The sequence below is a fragment of the Physella acuta genome, unplaced genomic scaffold (assembly GCF_028476545.2).
Source record: "Physella acuta isolate Inbredline_101_S28 unplaced genomic scaffold, ASM2847654v3 ptg000104l, whole genome shotgun sequence".
Classification (NCBI taxonomy): Eukaryota; Metazoa; Mollusca; class Gastropoda; family Physidae; genus Physella; species Physella acuta.
The window spans coordinates 216,814-229,091 of record NW_026731624.1 but is presented as its reverse complement, the minus strand read 5'-3'; the positions used below and the strand labels follow the sequence as shown (position 1 = coordinate 229,091).

Sequence of the window (12,278 nt, the reverse complement as noted above, 5' to 3'; positions counted from 1 at the left end):
ATTTTAATAAAATGTTAATTCTATTTTTATTTCAACATTTATAAAATGTCTACATTTATTGACAATGCTTTTCTTTTAAAGGTTTGTTTCTATCAATGCAATTTTGCCAATGTCTATGTTAAAAGATATTTTTTTTCAGACTGCGACAATGGTACATTTGGAACAGGGTGCTCAGGAACTTGTCAGTGTAATCAAGCAACAACACGTCAGTGCAACAAAATAAGTGGTGCATGTGAATGTAGCATTGGCTGGGCAGGCTCCGATTGTGCAGCAGATGTTGATGAGTGTCAGATGCAACATAACTGTCCTACACATTCTACATGTAGAAACACTATGGGCTCCTACGACTGCATGTGCGATGCTGGATATTTATGGAGTCAAGCTTCACATTCTTGTGAAGGTTGAAGGAATTTTTTTTTAACTTTGGTGGTTATTTTTAAATCAGTTTTATCTAATAATTTCTACTACAAAGCTGAATTTGACAAAAGAATATGTTTTGGTTTTTCAATATTTTATGAAAATTGATTAATAAAGTATTTTTCTAAAGCTATCAATTTTTATTAAATACATTTTCCCCCAGACATAGATGAATGCTATAATGCAAGTTCTTTATGTCAACAAAACTGCACCAACCTAATAGGAAGTTATACTTGCACTTGTGGTGAAGGCTACACTATAGATCCTGCAGACAGAACAAAGTGTTTAGGTAATTAATTTCTAACATTTCTAAATATAACAATTAAGGTAATAACATAGTAGACTATTTTTCTTAGTAAATCTTTTACTTATTAATAGACTACAAAGGTATATATAGATAGCATCAATTGCATTTGTTAAAATATATATTATTGTTAAATAATAAGCACGTGAAAAAGAGACGTTTGTGTAATTGGCTCTGTTATAGCAAACAGCAAAAGTTTTCTTTTTTACTAATTTTAAATTAAGTTCAAATGTACTAAATTGGATATCTATTTACTGTTTATAAAATATTTGGTTGTTTAAAAGTAAAAATTCCATAATTTCAAAAGTATATTTATATTTGGTTGTTTAAAAGTAAAAATTCCATAATGTAAAAAAAAATATTTATATTGATGTCACAGATCGTGATGAGTGTACTACCAACCCTTGTGAGCAGATATGTACCAACACAGATGGCAGTTATCAATGTTCATGTCGTGCTGGTTATAGGATGATTATTAACAATTGTCAAGGTAATCTAAATATGCATAGTTTATTTTTGTATTTGCAATCACAAGTGTTTTATTATGAATATTTAAGTTCATTATAAACTTTTTCAGATTTTGCCTTAACATTTTTGCTAGGAATAAAAAGTGTATTCAATTTTATCAGTTTGATAGAATTTATGAAAAATGTATATGAAATAAATTATGTAACTTTTAAATCCCAGAATGTGAAGAGTGGAGATATGGATTCCAGTGCTTGCAATCATGTCAGTGTAAAACAAACAGCAGTGCCTTCTGTAACAAGACAGATGGTACATGCTCCTGTAAAGATGGCTGGACTGGTTCTGATTGCTCTGAAGATGTTGATGAATGTACAAGGAACCCATGTCCTTCCAACTCCTACTGCACCAATACAGCTGGATCCTACCAGTGTTTGTGTAACCATGGTTACAAGTGGAACTTGGGGTCTCAGACTTGTGATGGTAATATTCCATTCTTTTATTCCATAATAAAAAAACTACTAAAACTTTGACACATTGGAAACATCCATTAAGCCATAAATATTCTAATTAAACATCTTCCTCCTAGATGTAAATGAGTGTCTCAATGTTACCCGGCCCTGCCAACAAGACTGCAGCAACACAATTGGCAGCTATCTTTGCTCTTGTAAACCTGGCTTTAAAGTAAACACAGAAGATCTTCACATGTGTGATGGTAAATAATTGAATTTTTAATGATCAGTTTTTTAGTGCTTAAATTACATTTTTTTTTTATTCACTTGAACATCTTTCTTATGACATTGAACTTTATTTTGAAACTTATTTTTGATTGTTACTCTAATTACAGAATGTCCCAATGGTACATATGGAGAGCGCTGTTTACAGACTTGCCAGTGTAACCCAGGCACAACTGTTTACTGCAACAAATCTGATGGAACTTGTGTGTGTAAGGCAGGCTGGACCAGTGCCAGCTGTTCTGTGGATGTAGATGAGTGCAAGGACTCACAGGTCCAATGTACTGCTCATTCTTTCTGTAGGAATTTGGATGGCTCCTACCAGTGTGTATGTGATCTTGGATTTTATTTTAACAGCTCAACTAATCTTTGTGAAGGTAAGGAAAGATTTCACTCAGTGTGTCTGTGATAGTATTAAGAACATAATTTTGGGGATCTTTGGGATCACGTTTCTGTTGTTTTAAAAACAAATATTTTTAGTCATGTAAGTTATTTTACAAAAATAAAAATTGAAAATCGTATTTATTTATTTAAGTGCAAGTTTTTATAAAGTCAAGTTATGAAGCCAAATTAGTCTGTAGCCAACAAGTGAATATTAATAAATTAATAATAGTTACCAAATTTTTAAAATAATATTATTATTTTTGAAAATTCAGAAAAGATTTTATAAATTATTCAAGAACTTCGTCTCCATTTTGCAGATGTAAACGAATGCCTCAATGATTCTCTACCTTGCCAGCAAGTCTGTACAAATATTATTGGTAGTTTTACATGTTCCTGCAATACAGGATATTCAGTCAATACAACAGATACAAGCAAATGTCAAGGTAAACACATTGTAAAGCAAATGTTTACAAAAATTAATTAAATATTTTATCCAGTATTTATTGATCTTTAGGTTTTTATTGCTTTTCTTTAAAATTTAGTTTAAACTTATAGGCACACCTTAATTTGTAGTTACTATAAAGCCAATGATATGAAACTGGATCACGTTTAACTTGTGGGGACACAATTTTCCAACAGATGTAAATGAATGTAGCTCCAGCAGTACTTCACCTTGTGATCAGATTTGTTCCAACTCAGAGGGAAGCTACTCATGCTCTTGTAGACCAGGATTTAAACTATTAACTCCCCTTTCACAAAAATGTGAAGGTATTGGCTTCTCAGTTTTACTGTTGTGTTTTTAAATAAATCATTCTAAATTATTTAAAGCTTTTTTCATGTTTATAGTTTTCTAATTTATATTAGAAATATTAATTTAGATATTTTAGAATATTTTTGTAGATATTTTTTATTTTTAGAAGATTTAAATTTTATACCACTGTACATGAATATTTGTATGCTAAAGAATGTGAGGAATGGACCTTTGGGGAACAGTGTTCTAAAAGATGCCAGTGTAACACAGCATCGACCTTGTCCTGTAACAAGACTGATGGCACCTGTAGATGTAAGGATGGCTGGACTGGCGCTGATTGCTCTGTAGATGTGGATGAATGTAACCTTTCACCCTGCCCCTTGAACTCTCGTTGTACCAACACAGATGGCTCATACCAGTGCACCTGCGTGTCTGGGTACTCAGACAATAAAACTGCTAACACCTGTGATGGTAAGGTCAAGGCTTTAAAACCAATAAAATAACATTTTAAAACACAAATGGAAAACTAAATTAATTATTTTAGTTAAGCAAATAAGACCTTGTTTCTTTAATTCTTGAATTTAATTCTTACATGAGAAATTTAAGAAAAATCCATATTTTCATCAGATAACATTAAAACAAGATATGTAATGATCATTGACGATACAATATTTACCATAAATATTCTCCCCTATAGATATTGATGAATGTCTTCTGAATTCACCCTGTGAACAAATTTGCACAAACACAGTTGGCAATTATACATGTTCCTGTAGGCCAGGATTTATGACACAAGTTGGAGATGCACATAGATGCCAAGGTAAATTGTGAGATAAATTGTGAGATATGCATAGATGTCAAGGTAAATTGTGAGATAAATTGTGAGATATGCATAGATGCCAAGGTAAATTGTGAGATAAATTGTGAGATATGCATAGATGTCAAGGTAAATTGTGAGATAAATTGTGAGATATGCATAGATGTCAAGGTAAATTGTGAGATAAATTGTTAGATATGCATAGATGTCAAGGTAAATTGTGAAATAAATTGTGAGATATGTATAGATGTCAAGGTAAATTGTGAGATGCACATAGATGTCAAGGTAAATTGTGTGGCAAATTGTGAGATATGCATAGATGTCAAGGTAAATTGTGAAATAAATTGTGAGATATGTATAGATGTCAAGGTAAATTGTGAAATAAATTGTGAGATATGTATAGATGTCAAGGTAAATTGTGAGATGCACATAGATGTCAAGGTAAATTGTGTGGCAAATTGTGAGATATGCATAGATGTCAAGGTAAATTGTGAAATAAATTGTGAGATATGTATAGATGTCAAGGTAAATTGTGAAATAAATTGTGAGATTTGCATAGATGTGAAGGTAAATTGTGAGACAAATTGTGAGATGCAAATAGATGTCAAGGTAAATTGTGAGATAAATTGTGAGATGCACATAGATGTCAAGGTAAATTTAAGATGCACTGTCTCCTCTTTTTAAAATTTTCTAACTATGTAAACTTTTTTCTTTTAGAAAGAAAATTTTGTTTAAAAGATTTTCTTTTTTTTTGTTAATATGTATTATATATTATGAAACCTAGATTTTTTTTTTCTAAAATCATGTTTAATTGCATGCAAGATATTAGTAACATTAAACTGTTAATATTTATAAATTGAATGTATTTAAGCAATAGAATTACCAACCCTGGTTTCCTTTTGGGAGCTTCTGAAACCAAATTTGGTACCTTAGATAAGCTTAGTAATCTTTTACAATACCCACAGAGGTAGAGAGAGGCATCACAATGTATGGGCTAAGCATGCTTTTCATCTAATGCCTAGCCACATACCCTCAAGAAGATTTCACGTCTCTGGTTGCATGTTTTGTCCCAGAGGTAAAAATAATCTATTTAAATGTAATATTTAACTTATAATTTCAGATTGCCAGAATGGGAAGTTTGGCTTGGATTGTTCCCAGACCTGTGCATGTAATTCAGTAAAGACATCCTACTGCAACAAAACTGATGGCACCTGTAACTGTAAACAGGGATGGACAGGCGTGATTTGTGATACAGATGTAGATGAGTGTCAGGACTTAAACCTTTGTCCCTCGCATTCAAGTTGTGTCAACTCTCTAGGGTCTTTCCAATGTGTCTGTGATCCAGGCTACTCCTTTAATGGCACCTCTTTGCTCTGTGAAGGTAGGCCTACACATGAATTAACAAATAATATTTTTTATATGTATATTTCTTTTTATTATCTTACAATTTCTTATTCTTATTTGAGTTAAATTTTTAAGAGAATGATTATGTTTGAATGAATGTCAAATTAATATAAAACCATTCTATTGATTTCACCAATAACAGATGTGAATGAATGTCAAAACACCCCCGCACCATGCCAAGACACCTGTATCAACAATGCTGGCAGCTACTTGTGTGCTTGTAGAGATGGCTACCGAGTCAGTAACATCACTAAGTGTCAGGGTAAGACATGTTTATTTACATCCACTTGTTCCATTTATATTTTCCTTTTATTCAACTTGGTTTAAAAAAATTAATTCTAATGTGTTAGTTCTGGTTGTGTCCTCCCCAGATGTTGATGAATGTGTAGAAAGCCACCCCTGTGAGCAGATTTGTACAAATACAGACTCCAGCTTCAACTGCTCTTGTCTAGATGGCTATGTTGTTATGGCAACAGACACAACCAAATGCCAGGGTAAAAAAATATATTTCTAAAAGTTAAGGATTTAATTTTTATTTAGGAATAATGTTTCATGTTATATATACTTGATTAAAATTGTTTTCTAATTTAGTTCTCTATATTGAAATATTTAGATTTTAAAATAATTGTTACGTATTTTATAAAAAATCAAGCCCCATAATTGTGTTCATCTCTGGAAATAAACAAAATTTGTTTATGAATGTTAAATATTATTGCTTAGTAAAAGATGAAGGTGTAATAGTTTTTTAAAATGTGTTAGTAATTGGAGTTTTTAAAAACATTTAGTTTATATCTTAATGCATCATAGTTAAATATAAATTTTATTACTGAAATTTAAATAATTTATCCTTACTGTTTTATAAATGACTTATGTTAGCTTCTTTTTTAATGTTTGATAGAGTATTTATCATGACACATAACTAAAGTACAATGTAACTGTTCACTGAATGGATGAAATGATATATCACTACAATGTAACTGTTCACTGAATGGATGAAATGATATATCACTACAATGTAACTGTTCACTGAATGGATGAAATGATATATAACTTAAGTACAATGTAACTGTTCACTGAATGGATGAAATGATATATCACTACAATGTAACTGTTCACTGAATGGATGAAATGATATATCACTACAATGTAACTGTTCACTGAATGGATGAAATGATATATCACTACAATGTAACTGTTCACTGAATGGATGAAATGATATATAACTTAAGTACAATGTAACTGTTCACTGAATGGATGAAATGATATATCACTACAATGTAATTGTTCACTGAATGGATGAAATGATATATCACTACAATGTAACTGTTCACTGAATGGATGAAATGATATATAACTTAAGTACAATGTAACTGTTCACTGAATGGATGAAATGATCTATCACTACAATGTATCTGTTCACTGAATGGATGAAATGATATATCACTACAATGTAACTGTTCACTGAATGGATGAAATGATATATAACTTAAGTACAATGTAACTGTTCACTGAATGGATGAAATGATATATCACTACAATGTAACTGTTCACTGAATGGATGAAATGATATATCACTACAATGTAACTGTTCACTGAATGGATGAAATGATATATAACTTAAGTACAATGTAACTGTTCACTGAATGGATGAAATGATATATCACTACAATGTAACTGTTCACTGAATGGATGAAATGATATATCACTACAATGTAACTGTTCACTGAATGGATGAAATGATATATAACTTAAGTACAATGTAACTGTTCACTGAATGGATGAAATGATATATCACTACAATGTAACTGTTCACTGAATGGATGAAATGATATATCACTACAATGTAACTGTTCACTGAATGGATGAAATGATATATAACTTAAGTACAATGTAACTGTTCACTGAATGGATGAAATGATATATCACTACAATGTAATTGTTCACTGAATGGATGAAATGATATATCACTACAATGTAACTGTTCACTGAATGGATGAAATGATATATAACTTAAGTACAATGTAACTGTTCACTGAATGGATGAAATGATATATCACTACAATGTATCTGTTCACTGAATGGATGAAATGATATATCACTACAATGTAACTGTTCACTGAATGGATGAAATGATATATAACTTAAGTACAATGTAACTGTTCACTGAATGGATGAAATGATATATCACTACAATGTAACTGTTCACTGAATGGATGAAATGATATATCACTACAATGTAACTGTTCACTGAATGGATGAAATGATATATCACTACAATGTAACTGTTCACTGAATGGATGAAATGATATATAACTTAAGTACAATGTAACTGCTCACTGAATGGATGAAATGATATATCACTACAATGTAACTGTTCACTGAATGGATGAAATGATATATAACTTAAGTACAATGTAACTGTTCACTGAATGGATGAAATGATATATCACTACAATGTAACTGTTCACTGAATGGATGAAATGATATATAACTTAAGTACAATGTAACTGTTCACTGAATGGATGAAATGATATATAACTTAAGTACAATGTAACTGTTCACTGAATGGATGAAATGATATATAACTTAAGTACAATGTAACTGTTCACTGAATGGATGAAATGATATATCACTACAATGTAACTGTTCACTGAATGGATGAAATGATATATCACTACAATGTAACTGTTCACTGAATGGATGAAATGATATATCACTACAATGTAACTGTTCACTGAATGGATGAAATGATATATCACTACAATGTAACTGTTCACTGAATGGATGAAATGATATATAACTTAAGTACAATGTAACTGTTCACTGAATGGATGAAATGATATATCACTACAATGTAACTGTTCACTGAATGGATGAAATGATATATCACTACAATGTAACTGTTCACTGAATGGATGAAATGATATATAACTTAAGTACAATGTAACTGTTCACTGAATGGATGAAATGATATATCACTACAATGTAATTGTTCACTGAATGGATGAAATGATATATCACTACAATGTAACTGTTCACTGAATGGATGAAATGATATATAACTTAAGTACAATGTAACTGTTCACTGAATGGATGAAATGATATATCACTACAATGTATCTGTTCACTGAATGGATGAAATGATATATCACTACAATGTAACTGTTCACTGAATGGATGAAATGATATATAACTTAAGTACAATGTAACTGTTCACTGAATGGATGAAATGATATATCACTACAATGTAACTGTTCACTGAATGGATGAAATGATATATCACTACAATGTAACTGTTCACTGAATGGATGAAATGATATATCACTACAATGTAACTGTTCACTGAATGGATGAAATGATATATAACTTAAGTACAATGTAACTGCTCACTGAATGGATGAAATGATATATCACTACAATGTAACTGTTCACTGAATGGATGAAATGATATATAACTTAAGTACAATGTAACTGTTCACTGAATGGATGAAATGATATATCACTACAATGTAACTGTTCACTGAATGGATGAAATGATATATAACTTAAGTACAATGTAACTGTTCACTGAATGGATGAAATGATATATAACTTAAGTACAATGTAACTGTTCACTGAATGGATGAAATGATATATAACTTAAGTACAATGTAACTGTTCACTGAATGGATGAAATGATATATCACTACAATGTAACTGTTCACTGAATGGATGAAATGATATATCACTACAATGTAACTGTTCACTGAATGGATGAAATGATATATCACTACAATGTAACTGTTCACTGAATGGATGAAATGATATATAATTTAAGTACAATGTAACTGTTCACTGAATGGATGAAATGATATATCACTACAATGTAACTGTTCACTGAATGGATGAAATGATATATAACTTAAGTACAATGTAACTGTTCACTGAATGGATGAAATGATATATAACTTAAGTACAATGTAACTGTTCACTGAATGGATGAAATGATGTATCCCCAGAATGTGAAAATGGAAAGTTTGGTCCCAAATGTTTACAGACGTGTCAGTGCCAGAGTGCCAACACAGCTGCCTGCAACAAGACATCTGGGACCTGCAGGTGTAGAGAAGGCTGGACAGGCACTACCTGCTCTGTTGACATTGATGAATGCAAGGACTCACTGGCCAAATGCCCGGATCATTCACTGTGCAGGAACACTGAGGGAACATACGAGTGTGTGTGTGATGGTGGCTTTAGGAAAAATGAAAGCACACAGCTCTGTGTGGGTAAGAATTAGAATGGTTTTGCTAAGTCAGAAGCAACTGGCTGAGTAGAAAGCTCACAATTCTTGAAAAACAGGTCAGTTGGCTAGAATGAAAATGAGACAGATGTAATAGGTGTAAATGAGCACATTATGGTGGGATTGGGCACAAATGGCATGTAGGCTACCAAAGAGTATAGGGGTAATGTAGGATGCTTTTGTGTTCTTCTACGGATGGTTCTGGTGGGGGATGGGGGAGATCAAATATCTTTTAAATAGCATAAAGATATTTATGGTCAACCTCAGTATCATATCTCTGATAGTTATTATTTCATCACTGACTGATTTCAGTTATTATTTCATCACTGACTGATTTCAGTTATTATTTCATCACTGACTGATTTCAGTTATTATTTCATCACTGACTGATTTCAGTTATTATTTCATCACTGACTGATTTCAGTTATTATTTCATCACTGAATGAATACCCTGAAATGTTATCACCCAAACAGATATAATATAAATTAAACCACTAAAATGTTAACCCTCTAACAGATATAAATGAATGTCTGACCAACCCATGCCAACAAACTTGCCTGAACACAGAAGGTGGCGCTACATGCTCCTGCAGACCTGGCTACATGGTTAATGCCACTGATAGAAGCAAATGTCAAGGTCAAATAGTTGCATACTAATTCAATTTCACACATTATATAAACATTATGTGATTTTTTAAAATAATTCAACATATTTAAAGAAATGAAGAGAAATAAACACTTAAAGCTAATTTATTTCAGAATGTGCTGACTGGCAGTATGGAGATAAGTGCTCACAGACATGCCAGTGTAACACAAACACAACATTGAGCTGTAACAAAACTGATGGTACCTGTAGATGTAAAGATGGCTGGCAGGGCAGCAGGTGTGCTGAGGATGTAGATGAGTGCCAAAAAACACCTTGTCCTTCTAACTCTGTCTGCACTAATACAGGTGGATCTTACCTGTGTACCTGTCTGTCAGGAAACACACCTGATCCAGTCACTAATACTTGTGATGGTAAGACTTGCATACTTGGTACCTAACTATCAGCATCAACAGACAAAGTCTAGTCTAGTGAGCTAATACAGGAGAATGCTTATCAGTATAAAATTAAACTATCCTTTTGAACCCTATGGTCCATGGGGCAAGTGATTCTCAGATCCAAACTTGAGACCTTTGGGTTAGCAGTTGATGCTCTACCAATTGACCACACCATCAGTTCCAATATATTCTATATTTTTAGGTTCTAATTTTTCTATATTAACTAACCTAGTGTTCTAGTGCAGCTAACTCCAGCACCAGAAAGAACCTGAACTTAGCTCCAGTGTCACTCCAGGACCAATCTAATGTTGCTGATCCAGGTCTAGCTTCCATGCTAGTATCCTCAAACAGTCTCTCAGTGATAGTCTGCACTTTACAATGTAGTTGCAAGAATATGTAGAGTAAACCTTACTCTACTAACTGCACATAATTCATCATATGCCAATAGTGATAGATCCAAAAGTTTGTAATGTGAACACAAGAAAATTACTAAAGATGTTAAATTTTGCTAATAATGTACAATGATGTATTTCAGGACTTCTAACAATACCAGCCGTCACAACCTTTGGGTACAACACAAATGGTGTAAACCTCTCAGACACAAACAGCCAGGAATATATAAAACTGAAACAGGAAGTTCAGGATCTTGTGAGTTTTAATACTGTTGCTTTTCTCTGTTCTTTTAGGATTGTATTTAATTGAATTTTGCTATTGTGTTTTTGGATCGTGTGAGTTTATATTCCTTGATTGTTTTCCGTTTATGAATTTAATATAATTTAATTTATTTAATGCATATTGTCATCCTCAGCTTATAAAGGAAATGAAAACCAGAGTAGATAACATTGTTAATGTGAAAGTTACATCATTAAGGTGAGATTTATAATCTACATGACCTTAATCTTTTATGTTGAAGATTTAATTGTTTACAAATTAAATGCCTTAATTTTTCTTGGTAACTTTTATTTGTTATTAAACTGTTGTACTATTTTTATAAACACAACTCTTTGCTTTGAAAACAAATAAAATTATTTTAAAAACAAAATAAATAACTATTTATTTTTAATAATGCAACCAGATTATGTAAGAATGTAAGAAACTTTCTTTTATTTTTTTGCTTGTTATTTTCTCAATAATTATTTTCTACTTCCCTTACCTAAATATCAAAGATCTGGAAGTCTTATTGTGGAATACAATGTTGAGCTTTTGAAGAAAGACGAAAACAAACAAAAAGCTGAACTTGCCACAGAACTACTGATGATGATGATTTCAGGGAACACAACCATGATTGGACAACAACAAGTCAGCTGGTTATCTTCCACAGTGGACCAGCAAAAATGTAAGTTCTGTACTACATAGTAAACAGATGCTGATAGACAAATCACATGCTGTAAAATTATTTAAGCCTCAAAATCAGTTTTTAAAAATATATAGTGTGGAACAATACAATTTTAATACTTAATAGAAGTACCAATATTTATGTTTCTTTTTGCTTAGATGGGTTTATGATGCTTATTTCAAAGTTTTATACTCAATTAAAATAAAATTTGAAAGTAAAAGTTTAGACATTTTTTTCTATCTACAGTGTCTAATTCAGCTGATGCTGCTTGTAAAATTGCTGAATTTTATAGTGTCTGCAAATCAAATGAGTATTGTCAAGTTGTAGATTCAGTTGCAATATGCAAGTAAGA

General features: G+C 31.7%; 1 protein-coding gene across 1 annotated transcript in view; it reads left to right on the top strand.

Moving 5' to 3' along the window:
* LOC131931425 (uncharacterized) overlaps positions 1-12,276 on the top strand; it is a 65,215-nt gene extending 52,939 nt beyond the window's left edge. Inside the window, exons 68-87 of the mRNA XM_059288227.1 lie at positions 140-400; positions 581-706; positions 1,101-1,211; positions 1,409-1,666; positions 1,773-1,898; positions 2,031-2,294; positions 2,619-2,744; positions 2,941-3,069; positions 3,266-3,523; positions 3,750-3,872; positions 4,990-5,250; positions 5,416-5,535; positions 5,645-5,767; positions 9,272-9,535; positions 10,067-10,186; positions 10,309-10,566; positions 11,126-11,238; positions 11,399-11,460; positions 11,757-11,926; positions 12,173-12,276. Of these exons, the coding sequence (XP_059144210.1) occupies positions 140-400; positions 581-706; positions 1,101-1,211; positions 1,409-1,666; positions 1,773-1,898; positions 2,031-2,294; positions 2,619-2,744; positions 2,941-3,069; positions 3,266-3,523; positions 3,750-3,872; positions 4,990-5,250; positions 5,416-5,535; positions 5,645-5,767; positions 9,272-9,535; positions 10,067-10,186; positions 10,309-10,566; positions 11,126-11,238; positions 11,399-11,460; positions 11,757-11,926; positions 12,173-12,276 (3,377 nt within the window). The remainder of the gene's footprint in view (positions 1-139; positions 401-580; positions 707-1,100; positions 1,212-1,408; positions 1,667-1,772; positions 1,899-2,030; positions 2,295-2,618; positions 2,745-2,940; positions 3,070-3,265; positions 3,524-3,749; positions 3,873-4,989; positions 5,251-5,415; positions 5,536-5,644; positions 5,768-9,271; positions 9,536-10,066; positions 10,187-10,308; positions 10,567-11,125; positions 11,239-11,398; positions 11,461-11,756; positions 11,927-12,172) is intronic.
* Positions 12,277-12,278: the final 2 nt, after the last annotated feature.